Source organism: Ptychodera flava, chromosome 5 (genome assembly GCF_041260155.1).
Source record: "Ptychodera flava strain L36383 chromosome 5, AS_Pfla_20210202, whole genome shotgun sequence".
Classification (NCBI taxonomy): domain Eukaryota; kingdom Metazoa; phylum Hemichordata; class Enteropneusta; family Ptychoderidae; genus Ptychodera; species Ptychodera flava.
In genome coordinates this window covers 24,719,257-24,743,754 of record NC_091932.1, presented here as the reverse complement: position 1 = coordinate 24,743,754, position 24,498 = coordinate 24,719,257, and the positions used below count along the sequence as shown (strand labels likewise).

General features: G+C 37.7%; 2 protein-coding genes and 1 long non-coding RNA gene across 4 annotated transcripts in view; 2 read left to right on the top strand and 1 right to left on the bottom strand.

Moving 5' to 3' along the window:
• LOC139133344 (NLR family CARD domain-containing protein 4-like) overlaps positions 1–24,498 on the bottom strand; it is a 543,607-nt gene that overhangs the window by 149,403 nt on the left and 369,706 nt on the right. The gene's annotated exons all lie outside the window — the stretch shown is intronic.
• Positions 15,716–17,061, top strand: LOC139132554 (uncharacterized). Its single transcript, XR_011552348.1, has 3 exons — positions 15,716–15,881; positions 16,167–16,484; positions 16,881–17,061. It is a non-coding gene; the product is annotated as an uncharacterized lncRNA (long non-coding RNA).
• Positions 18,076–19,643, top strand: LOC139132553 (uncharacterized). The gene is made up of 3 exons (XM_070698858.1): positions 18,076–18,320; positions 18,693–19,088; positions 19,532–19,643. Exons 2-3 carry the CDS (start codon positions 18,747–18,749, stop codon positions 19,583–19,585), a joined length of 396 nt encoding a protein of 131 aa, XP_070554959.1. The 5' UTR covers positions 18,076–18,320; positions 18,693–18,746; the 3' UTR covers positions 19,586–19,643.

The following is a 24,498-nucleotide window of genomic DNA, read 5'->3' as shown; positions in this document are numbered from 1 at the left end:
AAATTGAAAATCTCAATAACCACTGAGCAGATTACATGAAAAATTAGCATGTAAGTACTTTGGCTGACCTGAAATGATTGGGTTTTTTTTATTTTTTGATATTGTTGAAAATATGCAAATTAGTGCCCAAAAAGGCGTTTTTGGTAAAAAATCTTCTTCTTCATAACCGCTGGTCAGACAGCTTTGATATTTGGTATACAGGTCCCTAGGGATAACCCAACTTGGATTTGTTCAAATTGTGATGAAATATGCAAATCTGTATTTTTAAGGAATTTTTTTGTCATTTTTGGTCAAAAATTTATTTCATCAAAACCGCTCGTCTGACAGCTTTGATATTTGGTATACAGGTCCCTAGGGATAACCCAACTTGGATTTGTTAATTGTGATGAAATAAGCAAATCTGTATTTTTAAGGAATTTTTTTTGTCATTTTTGGTCAAAAATTTATTTCATCAAAACCGCTCGTCTGACAGCTTTGATATTTGGTATACAGGTTCCTACAGATAAACTAAATATGATATACAGAATATATGATGAAATCTGCAATTTTGTATTTTTGGTGCAATTTTTGCCATTTTTGGTCAAAAAATGTGTTTCTCAAAAACTACTTGTCTGATGCCTTTGATAATTGGTATACAGATTCCTGGGGGTTCTCTTAGTGTGATATAGTGAAATTTGATGAAATCTTCAATTTTTGTATTTTTGGGTCAGTTTTTGCCGTTTTTGGTCAAAATATTTGTTTCTCAAAAGTTACTCATGTGATAGCTTTGATATTTGGTATACATTTTTATACATAATTATGATGAAATCATCAATTTTGTATTTTTGCAGCTAATTTTGCCATTTTAGGTCAGGCCATCCTGAAATGAGCTATCAAAGATCTCAACCTTCTTCATCAATACATATGTCACAAAAAGTTGCTCTCTACATAACACAGCAGAGCTCTGTCGACCATTGGGTCGCTTGTTAGCTCCCATAGCTATTTGTATATATGTTTACAAGTTTACATTTTATTGAAAATCTCAATAGCCACTGAGCAGATTAGATGAAAAATTAGCATGTAAGTACTTTGGGCTGACCTGAAATGATTGTGCACATCTTGGGTCAGTATCTTGGACTTGCTATTTTTCATGATTAGGGGCCCAAGCCTACCGGCTGGGCCCCTATTGGTTTTATAGGAGTTCAATATTCTTCTTCTTCTTCTTCTTCTTCTTCTTCTTCGCTCTTTTTTTGTCGACCTAGAACTCAATCACCGCTTACCGCAAACTTCTGAAACTTGCAGGGCTAATAGGTACCTATGAGATCTCGTGCACCTGGGTATAGAAATTTCGAATAGTCGCGCGACCTGGCGGCCATATTGGATTTGCGAAAAATACCGACTTAATTTTAAAAATCTTCTTCTCCAGAACCACATACAGATTTAGCTGAAATTTTACTCATGTCATCCTTAGAGTGATCTCTTTCAAGTTTGCGAAAGACGTTTGGATCGGTCACGTGATTTGGCCGCCATCTTGGATTTTATGAAAATCGCAATTTAATCATTAAAAATCTTCTTCTCCAGAACAAACACACCGATTTAACTGAATTTTACTCATCTCATCCTCAGAGTGATCTCTTTTAAGTTTGCGAAAGACATTTGGATTGGTCACATGATTTGGCCGCCATCTTGGATTTTATGCGCATATCTAATTCTGAGCCAGGCAATAGAGCTAAAGGTCTGATTTTTGGTATATAGGGATAACTTAGCAATACAATTTTTTTGACAAAATGTCACGTGACCTCGATGACCTTTGACCTTGAATATACGTATATGTCCATAACTCAGTAACCACAAGTGCTACACCCTTCATATTTGGTATGATGGGAGACCTTATGACACCACATCCTGTACCTCATTAATTATGCGCATATCTAATTCTGAGCCAGCCAATAGAGCGAGAGGTCTGATTTTTGGTATATAGGCATAACTTAGCATTACAATTTTTTTGACAAAATGTCACGTGACCTTGATAACCTTTGACCTTGAAAATACGTATATGTCCATAACTCAGTAACCACAAGTGCTACACCCTTCATATTTGGTATGATGGGAGACCTTATGACACCACATCCTGTACCTCATTAATTATGCGCATATTAATTCTGAGCCAGCCAATAGAGCTAGAGGTCTGATTTTTTGTATATAGGGATAACTTAGCAATACAATTTTTTGACAAAATGTCACGTGACCTCGATGACCTTTGACCTTGAAAATACGTATATGTCCATAACTCAGTAACCACAAGTGCTACACCCTTCATATTTGGTATGATGGGAGACCTTATGACACCACATCCTGTACCTCATTAATTATGCGCATATCTAATTCTGAGCCAGCCAATAGAGCTAAGGTCTGATTTTTGGTATATAGGGATAACTTAGCAATACAATTTTTTTGACAAAATGTCACATGACCTCGATGACCTTTGACCTTGAAAATACGTATATGTCCATAACTCAGTAACCACAAGTGCTACACCCTTCATATTTGGTATGATGGGAGACCTTATGACACCACATCCTGTACCTCATTAATTATGCGCATATCTAATTCTGAGCCAGCCAATAGAGCGAGAGGTCTGATTTTTGGTATATAGGCATAACTTAGCAAGACAATTTTTTTTGACATAATGTCATGTGACCTCGATGACCTTTGACCTTGAAAATACGTATATGTCCATAACTCAGTAACCACAAGTGCTACACCCTTCATATTTGGTATGATGGGAGACCTTATGACACCACATCCTGTACCTCATTAATTATGCGCATATCTAATTCTGAGCCAGCCAATAGAGCTAGAGGTGTGATTTTTGGTATATAGGGATAACTAAGCTTTACAATTTTTTTGACAAAATGTCACGTGACCTCGATGACCTTTGCCCTTAAATATGAGTATATGTCCATAACTCAGTAACCACAAGTGCTACATCCTTCATATTTCGCCGCCATATTGGATTTTACGTAGAATATGCAATTCCCACTGACACGTACAGTAACTATGAGATGATGTTCAAAATCATACTTTTTCCAAGATCGAATTTTGCACATAATATCATTAGTGCAAGATCTTTCAACCATGTTATCCGCTTGGGCCCCGCCAACGCTGCTTGCAGCTTTAATCCTCTTTTTCTTCTTCTTCTGCCGATTCTTTGTCGACCTAGATCTCTAAAACGGCTGAACGAAAACTTCTAAAATTTGCAGGGCTAGTAGGTATCAATTAGTACTCGTGCACCTGACCCTTGAAATTTTGATTGGTCACGTGACCTGGTGGCCATATTGGATTTTCCAAAAACCTAAAAATGGCTTCTCCAGAAGACCTAGGGGTCTAGTCGATTTGAAATTTTTTGTATAGTAAGCATGACCTAAGGTCTCTAGAATTTGCAAATAAAATCGCATGCGGTCACGTGACCTTGGCCACCATATTGGATTTTCTAAAATAGTCATTTAATCTTTAAAAATCTTCTTCTCCAGAACCGAAACATCGATTAAGCTAAAATTTTACTCATGTCATCCTTACAGTGATCTCTATTAAGTTTGCAAAAGACATTTCGATCGGTCACGTGGTTTGGCCGCCATATTGGATTTTTGAAATCACAATTTAATCTTTAAAAATCTTCTTCTCCAGAACAAATTCACCAATTGAACTAAAATTTAATAAATGTCATCTACAGTGTGATCTCTTTCAAGTTTGCGAAAAGCGTTTCGATTGGTCACGTGGTTTGGCCGCCATATTGGATTGTGCAAAAAATCGTAATTTAATCTTTAAAAATCTTCTTCTCCAGAACCAAAACACTGATTAAGCTGGAATTTTACTCATGTCATGCTTACAGTGATCACTTTCAAGTTTGTGAAAGGCGTTTTGATCGGTCACGTGGTTTGGCCGCCATATTGGATTTTGCGAAAATCGTAATTTCATCTTTAAAAATCTTCTTCTCTAGAACCAACACACCGAGTAGACTGCAATTTTACATGTATCATCTATTGTAATATCTCTTTCAGGTTTGTGAAAGGCATTCGGATAGGTCACATGGTTTTGCCGCCATATTTGATTTTGCAAAACTCGTAATTTAATCTTTTAAAATATTTTCCTCCAGAACCAATACACAGATTGAACTAAAATTTTACACTCATAATCCCTAGTGGTAGTTCTTTCTAATTTCCGAAAGGCGTTTGGGTCAGTCAGGAGGTTTGTTCGCTGTAGTGGATATAGCGAAAATCGCAATTTAATCCTTAAAAATTTCTTCTCAAAAACCAACACACAGATTTAACTGAAATGTTACTTCATATCTTTCTTAGTGCGAACACTTTCAAGTTTGCGAAAGGTATTTGGATCGGTTAAGTCGCCCCAATGTTCATAAGGCAGCAGTTTAAAACCTCGTCAGTCAGAAGATCGATCAGTGATGTATGTTATATTGTACACTTGAGAGTCAAAGACGGAACAACAGACTGCAATGCCCGCTGTCAAATTCAACTAGCAGTCGCACGAACCCTAATCTCGGCCCATTGTGTATAGTAACTTCAGCGCCCAGGTTTTGTACGCCAGGATGACGTTGTCAAGTATACTGCCACGGAAGTACTTAGAAGAGCGTGCCACTAACTTTAGGGGTGGCCGACTGCTGTGATTGACTGAAATAGAGCGGGACAAGGTCCTGCCACAATTACTGGGGTCTACACACAGCTGTTTTGTGAGTGTCAAGGATCATAAATGAAGCTATTCGGGTAATTTTGTATGTAGGTGTCTGAATGCACGCTCACTTGTTCATCACGAATAAAAAGTAAGATATATGACATTGCAAGGTGTGGTGATTTTTTTATGTTTCTCTATCTGACATGCATGGAGTGGCCCTGGTGTGTTGTGTAACTGAGAGCATGTAGCTGATAAAAATGTAAACAAGACCACATCAAAATTGCTGATACACATCGATTAAAACAACACCTTGTGTAATGAAGTTCGTGGTGACTTGAGATCTAATTGAAACTAAAATGTCAATATTATGAAGTAAGGGTATGATAAACATTATAGGCTGTTTGTCATAAACATTTTGAAATCGGAAAGTGAGAAGTAAAATACTTGTAGAAAAATGTATTGCGTCACTGTTGCTGAAATAACAGGCTATCGACTCAATGCCGGCGAACTGCAAAATCGTCACTCACAGCCTGCAGGTAAAATGGTTAATCAGAGCTGGACGCTCTTGCCATTGTTCTAGGTCTAATTAGGTGCGACCATATCAGTTGTTAGTGTAGCTGTTCAGAATGTTTGTTTGCGCAGCTTATTACAGTGGGAACACTCAGTAAATATGCACTTCCTCAATTCCAAGGTTTGAATATTTAAGCATGTGGACTTGAGTGACACCAACGTTCAGAAACAACAATGCTAGAAACTTTTGCTCCAAGTACCACTACTGTCACAATTCAGTTTCAACGATCAACTCCATGAGTAATTTAGAACGTTCTTGTGTATGTTATCCAAACACTCTACATTAGGTGCCATACAATAAATTCTTTGTTTGCCGTTCGCGTGCTGGTAGGATTTTCAATGGACGAAATCTGAAAAACAAACATAAATCGCCTGCTTGAAAATAAGGTGCGTTGTGGCCTTCCTTTGTTCGCAATGACGCAGGCAGTGTTTCCGCTGCCTGCTCGCAAAATCGCAAATGCGAGAAAAAAGTAGCGTTTGTCGAGAAGATTTAGGCAAATATTATCCAAACTTGCGGATCGAAAAATTGCAGATGACGTCATCACTTTGTCTGTCCACGCGCTGTCCTGCATTCAACTTGAGAAGTAATGCGCCAGTCAATGTAAACCCCCACCCCCCCACCTCGGGGTTTAGTGGGGGATTTGGAAATTAGTCCTGTGAAATCTGCCAAATGCCCCACCCCCTGGGGCAAGACAACCTGGAAAATCCCCACCTAAACCAAGTAAATCCCCCACATACGGGGGTGGGGAATTTGTAAATTCCTACACACAACCACTCTTTGGAATTTTCATGTCGTAAACAACCTGCATCAATATAAAAAGTTCATGTTCAACTTTAGAACAATTTTAATCATTTAAAACAGGGTTTTGTGACATTTATGCTGTTCACAAATGTCTATCACAATCAACACAAATAGATCCAGGATAATGACATACTTTTCGCATTTGTTTTTCAGCCACTTATACTGTGACTTTAAGTGTTGAGGTGTCACTGTCACGTCACCTATTTTGGAGCAAAAATTTACAATATTTTTCAGTCTAGTTTGCTTGTATGTTGTCAGGCATAAACATATTTCAGGCTAGAACAATTAGATCAAAACACCAGATGTATCATACAAGACCTGTCGCCTCAATAAACTAATTAAAGCTGATAATTAAACAAGTACATGATGTCCAATCTCACAAGTGCAGCTTTTTTGTCTTCTCGCTCTCATGCTACAAGCACAATGACACATTCTACATCAGTCATGCACTGATTTAAAACAAGCAGAGGAATGAAAATTCACAATGGTCCGTGTTTATTCATCACAGAAACACACCACAAAGATACTGTGTAAAACTCAACAGAACAGATGATCAGAATGATCACACTGATGAAACAGAACTGTTTCCCTAGCTATATGGGTCATCATGAATAAATTTGATAATACATTTAGCGGACATAAAAAGGAATCCCATCGTGACCGAACATGTTTTCCAAATACACATTCAAGCAATTTAAAGGGTCATTTTTCATGAATTTTGTTTGATGTGAGATACTACTTATATTGTTTGACATGTCGAAAGATACTGAATGAATGGGTGACCCTGCTATATTCGACCCCGGTTTTAGACACGATACATGCAAACCATCACGAAATGATGAATTAATGGTCATGACCATTAATTCGTTTTCGCGATGGTTTTACTTAATTTGTATAAAACTGGGGTCGAATATATGTATGGTCACTCATTCATTCAGTATCTTTCAACATGTCAAACAAAATAAGTAGTATATCGCATCAAACAAAATTCATGAAAAATGGCTGACTTTGTCCCTTTAAGCTTTATCAAAAATAGAGTTGACCCGGAGGTCTTTTTAGTGCTGGACCATGTCGATGAGGCATCGTGAACATCCGAAATGTCACGCTCACGTGGGAAAATGTGGGAAATTTTGCGTATGGTATGTTCAGTTTTCCAAAAAATAAGAATACACGGCGGATGAAAATCATTTATTTAGTTATCGATATTTAAGCCATCAATCACAAATATACTTTCATGCACACCTCTGATATTGCTGCATCGCGTTCATCAATAGCCAGTTGAAAAGCTGCTTACCGGCCCACATGGCCTTGACATCCACCTTTCGCCATGCTACCGCTCTGAACAACAACATACCATTACCAGGGCCTGAAAATTTCTGTTTTTTCCCACTGGTCCCAGGACCAGTGACCTGTTTTTTTTCACTGGTCCAAAGGTAAAATCCACTGTCCTCAAACATTTGCATAACAATACAAGAATGATTCATTTCTCATACTCATGTTATATATGCATTTCTATCAGATTTGCTTGGGATTTACATACAGCATAAACTGCCAATCTTTTTAATATAGACACACTGCATAAACATTTACTTGGTAATTTTCTCAAGTTCTTGCACCACATACTTGTTTTTTTACTATTGCTATAAAGTTCACTTCATTTTTATAATTGCCCAGCGGTTGATTCTTTCCCATTTAAATTGTAAAAAATAGGTTTAAAACACCAAATATCTGAGAGGGACTTCTTTTTCCTTTGATAGCAATATTACATTGCCATAACGCTGTTTTGACAAGCTAGGCGGTTCTTGTTAAGGTCAACTACAATCGAGTTAGGGGGTCTTGACTATATAAGGAATTCAGCATGGTGACCTTCTAAATTCAGAAGCTTGCTTGCTACGGACGATCGGAAAGTTGTAATGAGACTCCTTCCAGAGAATTTTACTGCAAAATACTACTTTGATAGACAGAGATATAATATTTTCACACAATTTTGGGGTTGCTGATATTTTTAGCTGAGGCTATGGTCTGGTTTTTACCACATTAAATTTTACATGTAAAATGAGTACGTGGCCCGTCATTTGATTTTGCAGTGCAGTGGCTAGTGGACGCTCATCGCCTGGCTCATATCATGAATCGCAAACTGTAATAGAGTAACTGATTTTCCTTTAGAGTTTAACTTTATGTTGTGATGAAAGAAATAGACTAAATTTTAAATGTTTGATTGACTTAAAGACGCGATAATTATTGTAATTTTGTAGCTAAAAGACGTAGTCTCTCAATGGAATGGGCCTCTTGGTTTTAGTGTAACTGGCTTTAGTGCGTCTCTGCTACCTCCTTGGTTTCAGTAACTTCGGTATTTTGGGGGGACGTAGTTTCTAATTTTTCGTCAAAAGACACTAGAACACAATCTAGGAAAAGCACTGGACATTCCCTTGCAAAATAAATTGGCTCCTTTTTTGTATTGGTCTGCGGACTTTTTAGGGGTAATTAGTACTGGTTCGGGATAAAAAATCACTGGTCCGGGACCTCGGGTAATTTTCAGGCCCTGCATACGTGCGCATGCGTAGTTATTTACGAACATCTGGGCCTGTCCGTCAAAGGAATAGGGGGATCAAAACGAGGCAATTGCCCCACCCCCTCGGGCACAGTTTCATGCACACACGGTCTAATCCCCCACATTTTTCCCGTATCGCCCGAGGTGGGGGGGGTGGGGTTTACATTGACTGGCGCATAATACTTATCTCTGTGCATCCCCGACCTTATGCGTCAGAAGATCGTATTTGTAACACATACAGTAATGAATAAAATTGTTACGAAATAGCTAACAAACCAAAAGTACCCATGTTTACCATGACTATTTGACTAAGATGTTACTAAGTTTTGGGTTGGACAACTTCGCACAATGTACCTACAGATTGCTCCGTGCACTGTGCAGTACAACGTCGTCACAGGCGTGCTGTTTACTTGGTAGTTTGTATAAGTATAGTTTATGCTACGTTCCGACGTTCTCTTCCGTAGAACGTCAGAACATAGCATAAACTACACTTATACAAATACCTAGCTCTGCATGACAGGGCTGTGTGTTACCGGCGTTATACGATGTGGTGGGAGGCCGTATAACGCCGGTAACACACAGCCCTGCCATGCAAACAGCACGCCTGTGAGTGTCATCATCAACACTGAAGGATCGTAGTGACGGTGAAACTAAGCAAAAACGGCAAACTTTCGTTTTTGACTTTAGGCAGCTCCACCAATATTGGGGAGAAATCACCCCTAACACAGGTTGTAAGCGCAAGTAAAGCTATGAAATGGAAAGAAAGATTATGATCAGAGTAGGAAAGTCGACTGGAATTTGCAAAGTTAGGAACGGCATGGTTAAAAGCATACGGCTTTTTTTCAACGTAGAGCGAGTAAGGCACTCCTGAACGGCGAAAATGTGGTGGTGTATTGCTGCCAACAAGAAAATATCTGTACTGACGTTAGGAACTTGTGTGAATTGGCTTCCTTAAAGATGAATTCGCAAGAATTGTCAGTGTATTGTGACGTGATATTGTAAACAGATTTTCAGAGAAGGCGCTCGCTCGTCCGCAGAGTAGAGTCGACGTACTTCCGCATTCATATTGTGCAAATGTGCAAGTCTTGTCGCGATATTTGAGCATTTAACTTGACCGTCAGTGAAACAAAATGATGTTTCTCAATATCAAATCATTATGTGTTTTATATTTTCGGGTTCTCTTTACGTATTAGACATGAACATTTGGATATATGATCCGTGATTTTCGCGATCCGTGGCATGATTCATATCAAGCTGGCCGTAAATAGGCACTGACGTTTTTGATGATGACCCTGACCCAAGTGTCATCGATGCGCTGTGCGCTGCCAGTGTCCGAGCATCGCTTGTTAAATTCATAGAGCTACCAAAGCTCCATGCTAAATTCAAGCGTAAAGCAAATTTATCGAAAGTCTATAATGCACACATTTCTCAAGTCTAAGAGTATTTTACTTTTGAACTGCTATGAGAATGGATATCTAATTCGTTTGAAAAACTGGTATGCAGAAGCAGGTTTCGTGCCGTTGTCTATAGCGATATGTGCAGTACAGCATTGATAGCGATTACAGGTTTGTAACTATTAAATATAGCTGCATCGCATACGCCTAACTTTTGCCTCAGGACTAGTATTATTTGACACTTGAAAAGGAGGATTCGTACTCAAGGCTGTTATGATTTGTTCAGCTACCCACTCTTCTTACTGCAAAACTTGTAATCTTATAAAAGAGACTGTAGTTTCAACTTTTACCACGATGTTTAGCATTTGTTTCCTGAGTAACAACTCCATACTTTGTTATTGCCAGTAACTTTTGCATTTTAATATTTGGAATTTTCAGGTTTTGAAGAACACCCTTTTGTTCTACCCAACATTTTGAAATTCATAGTGTACAGGTCATTAAAACAACTAGTACTACGCCAAGAAAAATAAAACGTTTCTTTCTTATTCTAGACATATTTCAAAAATTATGTGGTGACGCGGGTTCTTTTTCATTCTTCAATCAACAACGCAGGAAAAAATGACAACATCATGATGCATGCAGAGACAAATGTACAGCAGCGTTGCTTTATTATTTTTGTACAGCAACAGTTCAGCGGTTTAAGTGCAGCATTTGCACAGTTTCACAGAGTAATATAAGAGTGAAATATGTATACAGTTCTGATCTGAATGTTAGTGTCAATTATTTGTACGGTTCTGTTTTATAAATGCACTATCGTGATGTATTTTTTGCAGTTTTTTTTCATGTATTTCCTCATTAGCAGAAAATAGGACGCAGAGGAAGAAAAAAAACTTTATTTTTCTTGTCATCACATCAGTCTGTATGGCTGACAAGTGACCACACAATTAATGGACTTTTATTGTAATACTATTTCCATTTGTCTATGACACACACTTTTTAAAGTCATGTAAATGGGAAATGGGGAAAATGATCTTTGACACGAAATTTTCATGTATAACAACTAGTTCAAGGATATATCAACACATAGGACACATATTAAATTTACAGAATGAGCTAGGATGGTATACATCAATTTGGCTTAAAATGCTGGGTCGCCTAGACATAAATGATGTGGTGAGGCAGGAATTTGTTACTGTAATTTTTTTTTATTCTTCAATCAACAACACGGAGTTAAACATGACAACATCATAGGAATGCACGCAGACTGCACAGCAGTGTTGCTTAATTATTTGTGTATAACAACAGTTCTTGATTAACTTAAGCGCAGCATTTGCACAGTTTTGACAGCGCAATATAAGAGTTACATATGAGTACAGTTCTGAATGGAATATAAGTGTCAATTATTTTTTTAAGCTTCTGTTTTATACATATACTATCGCCGAGTTTTTTGTGTTTATTTTGTTTTTTAATTATTTCCCCATGGGCCACAGGCGCTTGGCACATTGCTGGGATAATAATCGTATTTAATATGTAGAGTTGATTATTTAGTAAAAGAATCACCGTACGTGAGATATTAGTGTAGGCCTATAGGCCTACATGTTGACTGGCATATACCGAGTGGCTATGGCTGCCTGGCTCGGGCCAGGCGAACGCACTGCATAATCATCAATGTGTAGAATGTCTACATGACTTGATTATTTAATAAAGAATAACGGTACGTGATATTACTGTACATGTCGGCTAGCTTAACCGAGCGGCTGTAGCTGCAGGGCTTTGGCCCGGCTTGGGCCCGTTGTCCACTGCTGCACAGACATAAACTCAAGGCGTGAAAGCTTTTCACCGCCCGATTTCATAAATCAGCGAAATTCAGGATCTCTGAGCGTTTTCGGTGATAAAACTGGTCATCGGTCAGGTGGTTGCATAAACAATCGATCGACTGGCCCTTTTGCCTAAAATCATACCTTACCCTATGCTACTGGCGAGAAATCGTCCTGAAATCGGCTGGGCACACCAACCCAGCGCCGGCCATTTTGAATGAGCTGCATGCAATGTATGCGCCTGTGCATACAACCCTTGGCAGATGACGTATTGTCTTTCAATTGCTCTTCTCTCATTGGACGCATACGTTGCAGGAAGCTTATTCAAAATGGCCGGCGCTGGGTTGGTGTGCCCAGCCGATTTCAGGACGATTTCTTGCCAGTAGCATAGGGTAAGGTATGATTTAGGCAAAAGGGCCAGTCGATCGATTGTTTATGCAACCACCTGACCGATGACCAGTTTTTATCACCGAAAACGCTCAGAGATCCTGAATTTCGCTGATTTATGAAATCGGGCGGTGAAAAGCTTTCACGCCTTGAGTTTATGTCTGTGCAGCAGTGGACAACGGGCCCAAGCCGGGCCAAAGCCCTGCAGCTACAGCCGCTCGGTTAAGCTAGCCGACATGTACAGTAATATCACGTACCGTTATTCTTTATTAAATAATCAAGTCATGTAGACATTCTACACATTGATGATTATGCAGTGCGTTCGCCTGGCCCGAGCCAGGCAGCCATAGCCACTCGGTATATGCCAGTCAACATGTAGGCCTATAGGCCTACACTAATATCTCACGTACGGTGATTCTTTTACCAAATAATCAACTCTACATATTAAATACGATTATTATCCCAGCAATGTGCCAAGCGCCTGTGCCATGGGCAGAATAAAGGCTGACGCGGCGGATCTGAATTGACGGGCACGAGGATGACAGACAAAATTTTTATTTTTCTTGTCATCACATCAGTCTGTATGGCTGACAAGTGACCACACAATCAGTGGAAATTTATTGTAATGCTATTTCCCGTTTGTCTATGACACACTTTTCAAAATCATGTAAATGGGAAATGAGAAAAATGATCTTTGACAGGAAATTTTCACTTACAACAACTAGTCAAAGGATTTGTCAACACATAGGACACATGGTAAATTTCCAGAATGAGCTATGATGCTCTACATCAATTGTACTTAAAATGCTGTTCGCTCTCTCTGTCAAGCATACTTTTCACAATCATTTCTCATGGGAATTGAGATGCGTGAGCTATAAATGTATTTTCACATGTGTTAACAACTAGTCTAAAGATTTCTCTACACATGAAACACATGGAAGCTCAAAATTTGCACATTGTATCATCAATGCAAGTACTTTCAACCATGGCAACCGCTTGGGCCCCGCCAACGCTGCTTGCAGCTTTATTTTTTTTTGTAATTTCTCCCTTTTTGGTCAAAAAATCTTCTTCTCTGAAACACAAGTCTGATTGATTTGAAACTTGGTATGGAAGTGCATAGGAGTGACCTTTCCCAAATCTGGGCAAATCGTGGTGAAATTTGCATATTTGCATTTTTGGGCTATTTTTTTCATTTTTGATCAATTTTTTTTTCTCTGAAACCACACGTCCGATTGAGTTGAAACTTAGTGTAGAGGTTTTTACGGGTGACGTCAGTAAGATTTGATCAAATTCTGGTGAAATTTGCATAATTTTATTTTATTGTGGGAATTGTTTCTATTTGTGATAAAAAAATCGTTTAGCTTGATTTTAGTTGTTTTGATAACTATATGGGAGCGACCAGTGACATTGTCACTATTTTGTATGCGTGTGGGTTTTTTATTTACGTCCATATGTTAGGGTGACCGGACGAGAGGCCCTCCTATTCCCTACAATTGGGCTGACACAAGTTTTCTGAGAGTGATTGCTCGAAATCGAAGGCATAAAGGGGGACCAAGATAGTGATGAATTGTACAAATTCACCTTAAGTATGCAACAGTTGTGCACATTTATGTCTATGAACAAGGTAATGACGTGAAAATCTTGAAGTTTATGAACACATTTTGTCAACAATCGTCGGACGGGATGCCATCTTGGAAGTCGTCTACTCGCACGCGAATGGTCACTATGAGAGATCGCGTGAACGGAAACACTTGCATTTCACAGTGAATGTTGTGAAGACTAGGAAGTCAAGATGAGTGCAAAAATTTCCTTAAAAGGTCTTTTTTCTTCCGAGAAACTGCTGACGAAATTTTTACTTTGAAACAGCTATGACTTTTGGCATCATTTTCCAGGAGGGAAGGAATGGCCATGCAGGCAAATTGTACCTTAGATTTTTTTCTACTTGTTTTTGTGCCCTAAAATAGCTCAGCTATGCAGCGCAAATTAGCGCCAACGGTTTTTCCAAAGCAGGAAGTAAAGTTCGCAATAGTGCCGTACTTGAACAACGTGCTTTTCACCGGTGCACACCTGTCTCTGACCAGAAACAATGGCTTGTATCCATGATACTGTAAACACAAAGGTCAGCGTGAGGACAATCTTCCATTTTCTTTCACTGGTACTCATCAACCCATATAATATTCTCACAGAAATAATTTGGAAACTATCAATGCACCTTTCACCAGACTCATTATTGTACAGTTACTCATCTTTGAGCCATTTTAACAATATTTGATCCGATTTTTTGGTCATTGTATCATTATTCCCCATTACAATATTCTCAGGGAAAGAATTTGGAAATTTTGATCTTCCAGAGGCTGCCAAATTTGTGATCATGCTAATTAGCCAAATTATTTTTCAGATTTGGACTTAGTACAAACACTTTCAACAGGTGCCATCAAGATTTTGGCAAAAACAGTTTTAAAAATCGTCCGGTCACCCTACATATGTGCGTTGCAGTTGAGCATAGTTTTTCGGACCATCACGCATGTCTCCCTGGTAATGGTTTGTTAACACACAGGCATATTTTCTGGCGCCCTTTTCAATCGTCTGTTGGCCTAGACTGTGAAAATGTCATTTGAATTTCATGCTCTGTGCTAAAAAACCGGTGTCGTATTTGTGCACGGAAAATAAATGGCACAAGTTATCCATGCTCCAATTTTATCGTGGAGTTAAAGAATTGTTTCAGAGTACAGGTTAGTGAAGACATTCTGACGTTCACCCGTCCAATTTTTGTTGTCTCTGTATTAAAGAGAGTCATTGCTTCATGGCAGAGGCAGGAGAAAGCAATAACAAAACCTATCGGCCAGGGACACACGTAGTGAAATGGTCCAGACACTGTAGAGTAGGGAGATGTGCGGTGTGTGATGCATTGTGTAAGGCAGGAAAGAAAAAGAAAGACAGTAAAAACAGGGGCAGACCAAGTCAATACCAAGGCAGTGACATTTCTGGTATCACTGGCAAGAAGACAGGAAAGACGGGGAAACTAGAGAGTGAAACTCAAGGCAGTACAAATCTAACAGCAGCTGTAAAACAGAGGGTAGGAAAAAATGAGAAGATTCATTCCCTTGCAGAGACAGAGGTTCAATGATCTCATTGAAGAAATGGAGTGTCCCATTTGCAAAGACATAATAGATGGACCAATACAACTCTTGTGTGATGGACCAACATGTGTATTTGTGCTGAATGTTTGTGTCAGTGGTTGCAAGTTTCTTCATCCTGTCCTGTGTGCCGTCTCTCTATTATGTGTGAATCTATTGTAAGTCCCCATTGCCTTTGCAAACATGCTATCAAATGCCACAGTCACATGTGATTATGGGAATGTCGGTTGTAAGTCAGTTGTGCCACTGCAAGATCTGCAACACAACACGGAACGGTTGTGTTTACCAGTCCATTGCTGGAGATCACTCCTTCTGAGCCACCTACTCCCAGTCCCCATTCCTGACCCAATCAATACCGAGACATCAAATGATGAAACATTGAGGGATAGGCAGAACAATATATGTGCAGTGAAGGCCGCAGAAATTGTGTTGCAGAATGTATCAGCGGTGCATATGCTGCCACAGTATGAAGAAATGGCAACAACACTTGTCAAGAAAAAAATAGAAGCAAACAGAAGTGATGATAGTTTGATAAAGGTTAAAACCAAGGGCCAGGTGAGTTTTTTACAGCATTACTCTTGCTGATCTATACCCACATATCAATATACAGTTAGATTTTGGAGTAAATTCTTCTGATAAAGCTATCATGGAATATGATAATTTGTAAATTTGTATTTGTAATAACATTTATTTGGTTTTGTAGTACATGTGTGACCTGGTAGTGGTTCAACAAATTAATTTCATCAAGTAATGAGCTAGTCCAATTTCATGAATTTATCACCCACATATACTTTTGAAAGATAAATTTGGTTTTTCAATTTTTGGTGTGATTTTTTTCAGCCATTGTGTTTAACATATACACTAAAGCCACGAGAAACAACCTCAGAAGCTAGCACTAGGACAAGACGTCAGAGGGTGTTGCAGTTAAGTCAGAGGAGAGACATTGTCAGTGGTGGTGATGCGATGCTGCAGCTGAGTGAGAGGAGGTGAGACACCAACAAAAGGACAAGAAGGAAAATCCTCCAGATCTTGGGACTCACTCCTGACATACCTCCAGGTGCTGGCCTTCACTTGAAAGTTGCTATGGGAACAACATGGGCTGCCATGAGGAAATTACGGCGTTACTTCAAGGCATGGCATGTGAATATTGGAAGTGAGGTATGTTATGCAGGTCATTTTCCCCCACACTCATCATGACCTGAGTTTAATTAGCCTGGAACATTCTCAAGGTCACTGTCCTTCTTGACCTCACAACCATGAATTTAATTAGTCATGTTTGGAATTTTCTGGAAATTTAATTAGTTGTGTAAGAGAGAGAATTTTAGAACAGTAATTAGCATGTCAATAAAAGTTCTAGATTGTTCTTATATGCTCTTATATAAGCACATGAGTATAAATATTGGGACAGCAGGCTTGCAGTCAGACTTTTGGGATTGTGTGCAAACTCTATTATGATCATGTAGAGAAAGACTGTGGATAAGTAATCTTGTTATCACATATTACTGAATATATGTGTTACTGTTGTTTTTGCATCTTGTTCATATTTGTCTTCAGGTCTAGCAAACTTACCTGGCATGGTACAATACCTACCAGTGAAATTTGGATAAAGTTAGGTGGGGACAAGGGTCAGGGAACCATGAGAATGGTTTACCAAGTTGCTAACATCAGTAATCCAAATGTAGCAGATAATACAGTGATTTGGAGTACATTTGCAGCACCTGATTCCTATTACAATTTAGAAATAGTTTTAGCTGTTAACAGAGGTCAGGTAGACAAACTGGATGGCACAAAGTGAAGTAAGTCTAAACATGCATACTGTGTTTACTAAACAATGAACAGATTGTACTGTATATCTATTTTGGTACAATATTTGGAATTAAGATACATACATATTGGTTATCCAAGTTTAATACATGCATTCTACTGATGATCCAAAAATCTGAAAACAATGTGCAAATCTGACCAAACTTATGCAGCATAAATATGATACCTACATTAAATAGTACAAAAGGCAAAGTCGTTTTCTTGCATGTACAAAATGCATTGATGTGTAGAAACATGGGCATTAATTTAGAATGGTGTGGACAATTGTCTTACATTCCACTTTGATTTATTTCAGGGACAAGACACTATTAGCACGGATGATGGGAGATTATGAGTATCTGGCCAAGAGTTATGGATTGTCTGGACCAAATGGTATGAAATGTATACTTGCATGCTATGATTTATACATAAGAAAAGTTGAGGCACTGACAGGACAGGCAGTTTATTGTGTACACTTCAGTTTTACTATGATTTATATGTGTACGTCCTTGACCTATCAGTTTGCAATATGTGCGTCTGTTAATAATCAGCATGCATTGTGTATGATATGCTGTAGAACACAATTATGATAATTTGTTGTAGTTTTTCGTTGACTTAAGACATTCACAGCTAACACTGATTAGTCAGATAAATTTAAAGGAAGGGGTACACAGTGGGTCAGATCTTGATAAATAGTTGCAAGCTATTGACAAATGATTGTTTTCCTCTGTAGAATTTAATTCTTACACATAGTATTACTATGCTATGTATACTAGCAATTCAAAATGTAGTAACCATGAATTTCTTTGAAATAAATATTTAAATTGATAAGTTTGCATATTACAGGTACATCCTCTCCAAGAGTTCACACATGCACATCACATTGACTTCATGAACACCAGTCATGTCTATACCCAATACGGTTTTTAAGTAATTATGTCAGTTTTTGTTCCTTGTCTTCCTCACATTGAAATATTTTAGGGAAATATTTTTGCCTTATGGTGTGTGATCAACAAGGAACAAGCACAGTTGCCGAAGGAGGAACAACCATTGTCATCAATGAAGAAGAGAACACTTGATGACATCAGAAAATGTCACAGTGAATTTCTTTGAACTGGTGGAAACCTAAGGCATGCCATGCAGCACTACAATAGTGTCAGAAAGCCACTTTTCAATGTACCACTGCACAGAGTATGTACTAATCAATTCAATCCACAATGTTGTTTGCTTCCATTGACCAACTAAACATTATCTCTGTTCTGTTTCAATCAGTTCACTTTACCTTTCTCTGAACAGTTCAACAGACCACACTGTGACCTATCTATATGCATGCATGCCACTATGTCTATAACGGTGTGCACAAATAGAAGTTTATTAGTGAAGCTATATGCGAAAACAAGTTGACAATGAAGCCAGCACATATGTCAGCATTTGTGATCAATCTAGTTGTTGTATATTTGTATGTAGTGTTTTCTTCATAAATAGGTAGGTATGAACGTTACAAGATATTGTCATACATTAAAAGTAAAAGATACATGTGCTAACCCTTATATTTTATCACAGGTTGCAGTCCCAGGGTTGCACATCAGTCCTGGCTTGTTTTAAAAGTTTTTCACCATGATGGAAGCTAGCTGTGCAGTACTGGATATCAAGATCATCACGACTCTGGAGAGAGATGATGACATTGATGAACCCGTGCTGAAGCCTGCTGGATTTGACACATATGTGGCCATGTTGAAACAAGTCGAGACATTACAGTGTGAAGCGAAAGAACTCCAAGAAGAAGCTAAGACCTTGGCTGATAGTATTGAAAAGGCTCTCCTTGCTGATGATGACTGTGACGATGATGATGATGACGACAACAGTGAAGATGATGGCAGACCGCCACTAATGACCTTGGGCAAAGTTAAAAAAGCCCAGGAGAAAGTGCAGGAACTCAGTGAAGAAGCTGACAGGAAGGTTAGTATTTATGAATAGAAGACCATACTACATTAACAAAATAAAAATACATGATTTTGTGCTAATTTTGAAATCTTGTGAGACACAATTAATTTCAGTGGCAGTGAGTTGCTAGCCAAGTCAAACTTTTTATCAAACTGGAATAGTTGCCATGTTAAATAAACATGTAATGTTTGTTTAGCATGGTGTGAAATTTCCTGTATCATGTGAGAACACCCACAGATAACCTGTCTAGCAACCTGAGATCTCAGAGGGTCTCCTTCATCTTTGAAAATGGCATATTGATACCAGAAGTAAGATCATTTGTGTGATGATAAGCAATAACATTGTAAATGTCAAGTGCACAGTCATGTCTATGCTGCATTTTCAGAATTTGGCTTGTGCACATTTGTAGTGCAGTCAATACTTTCCAGACAACAGAGTGTTTATCTTTGTTTTCTTAGATATCTGAAGCTACAGACGTAAAAGCGAAACTGCCAAAACAATGTGTTTTGTAGTCTGCGGTATTGACCAAGCTCTGCAGTCATTTGGTGTTGGACGTCATTCTTACCACGGGCAGGCATTATCGGAAATCATGTGAACAAGTGCTGTAAAGTATGTGTTTTACAACTGTATACTGTTTTGTTGCTAAAGTCATTAAAAGGTTCAGTATTCTGCTTGTCATGATTTTCAAGCTTTCAGTGTCAGATTTATTGTGTTTTATATATATACTACAGAAGATGTATTTCGTCTACATTATTTTGACCTACTTTCGGTGAAACAACTCTGTTTGCTTCTTTGAAGAAAAGTTATCATATCCTTTTTGTGTGTGTGTGTGTTTCAGGAAGAAAACATTCAAACGTTGTGCAAGAGCGTCATAAGGACCACAGCAAGAATATGCCCACAGCTGAAAAAACAGGCTGCACACATTGTGGTCTGTATAAGCCAATATTTTCAAAATTTGCAGCCTGCCATAATCTTTAGAGTACAAGCAATAGAATGTCAGATGAATATATTAGCATTCTCAGTTCAAACATATCATATTTAATGGCATATTACAGAGAACACTTTCCTAATGAAAGTGTACCCCCCAAAATGCATATGTTAGAAGATCATGTCATCCCTCAGATTGAAAACACAGGCTTTGGCTTTGGTTTCCTCACAGAACGGTGTAGAGAGTATCCATCATGAGATTAGGAAGGGAATGGACTGGTATAGTAAAGTACCTGGCCATAATGGTTTAAAGAAATTAGAACTTATGGTAAGGGAGCATCATGTGATGACCAATTCCAGTCATGTGAAAGTGCCAAAACACAAAGAGGTTCATACAGAACCAAATAAGCAACGTGAATACTGATGGCCATAGTGATAAAAGTAAAGATAAATCATGATAAAATAAACATGTAAAGAAACAAATCAATTAAGTCAATAACAAACCAATATGTAATAAAAACAATGAAACCTGGTTCTTTCTATGAATCATATTTTTACAAAATTGATGCTTGTATTTTTAGTCCCCACAGATACCGTCCGGGGGGACTTATAGGTTTGGTCATGTCCGTGCGTGTGTCAGTGTGTGCGTTTGTCCGTCCATGCATCCGTCCGTTCACGCAGATATCTCAGAGATACATGGAGCGATTTCATTCAAACTTGGTACAAGGATTACTTGATATGTCATACATATGCACGTCGATTTGTTTTGTGATATGATCCAATATGGCCGCCGTGCGGCCATTTTATTACAATTTTTTTATGTACAGAGCCATAACTCGGACATGTTTCAACCAATTTTATTGAAAGTTGGTACAAGGACATTGACCTTCATCATACATATGCACATCAATTTGTTTCACAACATGATCCAATATGGCTGACATGCGGCAATCTTATTACAATTTTGTCATGTACGGAGCCATAACTCAGGCATATCTCAACCGATTTTATTCAAAGTCGGTACAAGGACATTGACTCATGTTATACATATGTATGTCGATTTGTTTCACGATATGATCAAATATGACCACATTGCGGCCATTTTGTTATGTTTTTTTTTCATGTCGAAAGCCATAACTCTGGCAAGTCTCAACCGATTTTATTCAAAGTTGGTACATGGACATTGACTTATGTCATACATATGCATGTAGATTTTTTAGACAGTAAGATTAAATATGGCTGCATGGCGGCCATTTTGTTACGATCTTTTCATGTACAGGCCATAACACAGACATCTTTCCACCAGTATCATTCAAAGTTGGTAGTAAGGACATTGACCTATGTCATACATATGCACATCGATTCGTTGACGGCATGTAGCAGTATCATATCAATTACCTAAGTTTCATAATTAGACTGATATGTCGAGAAATACTGCATCAGATTTCATGCCACTTGGTACAGCTGTTAAGCTTACAATGAAAACGACATTTATCCGTGTTATTTTAATTAATTTGTAATTGCTTATATAATGAACTTTCCTAATAGAGTTATATATCCACAAATACAGCGTCAAATTTGATGAAACTCGGTACAGATGTTGATCTCATAGTTTGTAAATACTGCATCAAACTTTATGAAATATGGTACCGGTGATAATCTGTCAGTGTTAGGATAGTATGCAAAAATGTTTGGCAACATCCTGTTGATTCATTACTAATTGACTCATTTAATGACCTTTTGTAATTAGGATGGCGGCCTACATTGGTTTTATGTTTTCACCACCGTGGAACTCATTCTTGGCCATTTAGCGCCATCTGTATCACAGTATTTTTATCATAGACCTAATTAATGAAGAGGACTCTATCCTCTCTGAGGACTTGTAATTAAAGTACCAATGAACAAGTGGGGACTGTGTCATCAACGACGACTTGTTCAATTTAAAATTGATGCTTGAAAAGTCATCTTTATGGTGAGTCCAGTATATGTAATGATGAATTAAATGTAAACTTACCATTTTAGGATGTTTTCACATGTTCAAATGAAACTTCCTTCAGTTTTATCTTACATGAAATATCATTGGAAAGTTCAATTTTTAGCATGAAAATAAGATGAAATACTTCTAAATGCTTTCATAATCATTTAGTATATATACTAACAAGTAAAGATGTAAATAACTTTGTTTTGCTTATCTATTTACAGGATACAACGACCCTGGAAGTTGCAAGGTGTCCATTTGATTTCAAGTATTTCTCATTTTTTAATTTTGTTTGTATTTTTCAGATTGTAATTAAAATAAAGGTATTTGATCATTTCAATTTGTATTTTTTCAGTTTCTGTGTACCTTTTCGTTTCCTATATTTTTGATTAGTCTTTATTTGTCCCTTTTTAAAATGCAACTTTGTTGGATAAGTTACTTTTGATATTCAGAGAGTTTGTAAAAGATGTTTGCCCGAAACTTTGTTACCGGTACATGTAATTTATTTGAGTCTTGTCACTTCAAGAAATAAAAAAAAATGTTTTATTCTATATGCACGTGCCTGTTTTGATCATTTATGTTATGGTTTGAAGTAATTGCTGTTGAAAAAATCACCGTACAATACAAATAAGGCAATAATACATTGATTTCTGCCTATATGATGAAAAAGGTGCCTCTCTAATTTTTGCCGTTTGTGGCGCTGTTCTGTGGCTTCCGATTGAATGTGTATCCATAAAGTTCGCACACAAGTTAAAAGTCTGGGCCTGCTGGTATCGCTTTAAACTGCTTAGTGTCACTTTTCCGACAAGCATTTAATTACTCCTTGGCCTAATGATATCCCTCTCTCCGTACAGTATGATGCATAATTCTGCGCTGCACGTACAACAATTAGAAGTCACCCCTTTTGACAAAATTAAAATAAACAACACCTCTTTTTCAGAATTCCCAGAGCTTCAATGAACTAGTGTTATTACATTTCTATATAATACTTATAGCCCCTAAACTTGTAATATAATAATAATAATAATAATAATAGTAATACTTTATTCACCATTTCGAAGACAAATCGAAAAGGAATGTGCCTTAGCAGTGAATAAAAAATATATACACCAAAAAATGAGAGTATAAAAAGTCCAATAAAAAGATCAATAATATTATACAGAAGATAAATTAGATTTGACACGACAGTTTTGATTTACTCTAGGATAAAAACTGTTTTTAGCTCCCATAGCCATATGTATATATGGCAATGGAAGCTATCTTATAGGCTAGGGAACTGTCAGTATGTATGTATGCATGTATATCTGTATGTCTGTATGTCTGTCCGTCAACATCAAAAACTCCAAAACCACTGCACATTTCATCTTGATATTTGGTGTGTACATTGTGATGGGCTGTAGATTTGGTATACATTTTTATACATAATTATGATGAAATCATCAATTTTGTATTTTTGCAGCTAATTTTGCCATTTTAGGTCAGGCCATCCTGAAATGAGCTATCAAAGATCTCAACCTTCTTCATCAATACATATGTCACAAAAAGTTGCTCTCTACATAACACAGCAGAGCTCTGTCGACTATTGGGTTGCTTGTTTTTTCAAAACCGCTGGTCAGACAGCTTTAATATTTGGTTTACAGGTCCCTAGGATGACCTTAGTGAGATGATTTCATACAGTCAGGAAATACTTAATTTTGTATCCATGTCTATTGTAGCTTCAGGGACATTGGCCCTATGTTTAAGATAATGTTGTGTTTCAGTAAGCATTTGAAATGGTAAACTGTATTTGGTGTTGAAATGCGGTAAAAAATAATGAGAAAACATAGCTGAGGTGATTTCAGCAGGTTTGGTTTCCAACAAATATATTCAAAGTTTTTTTCAATGTTAAAGAGTGATGGAGGGGGGGGGGGGGGGGGGGGTCCTGGCAGATTTTGAAAAAAATCCAAACAAATGTCAATAAAAAAATCAGCCACAGAAGGTTTGTCAAAAAGAAAAGGTGGGATAGTGGGAAAAAAGAATGTAAAATGTATCGCATAAAAAAGATGTTCCTCATCAATCTTCCAGACAACCCCCTTTTATCAAATGGTACACCCCTGATGTATTTTGTGTGCAATTAACCATGCAGTGTATTTTAGTTTAAGATGTCAATCAAGTTAGGTAAGGATTTGAAAGGAATAGTCAAGTTCACCACAGTTAAATTTCTTAACTTTATCTCTTGTGTCATCATCCTTGTGTATTTGGTTAAGTTTGTAAGTTGCTCCAGATGTGGATGTACAGCTGTTCTGGAAGAAAACAATGTTTACTTTTCCCTGTAGGGTTTCTGAGTTAAAAAAAATGATTGTATGTTAAAATCTCTCCATGTATCTGGTGCATGGGCAAAATGTAAATATTGGTTGCATGTTATGTATTTCAGTCAATGTCAAATATTGTAAATGAAAAATCAAGAACAGTTTGCTGTGTGCTTGTAAAAGATAACATGTTTGTCAATACATATTAAAACTGCCTTGCAGTTTGATTGTC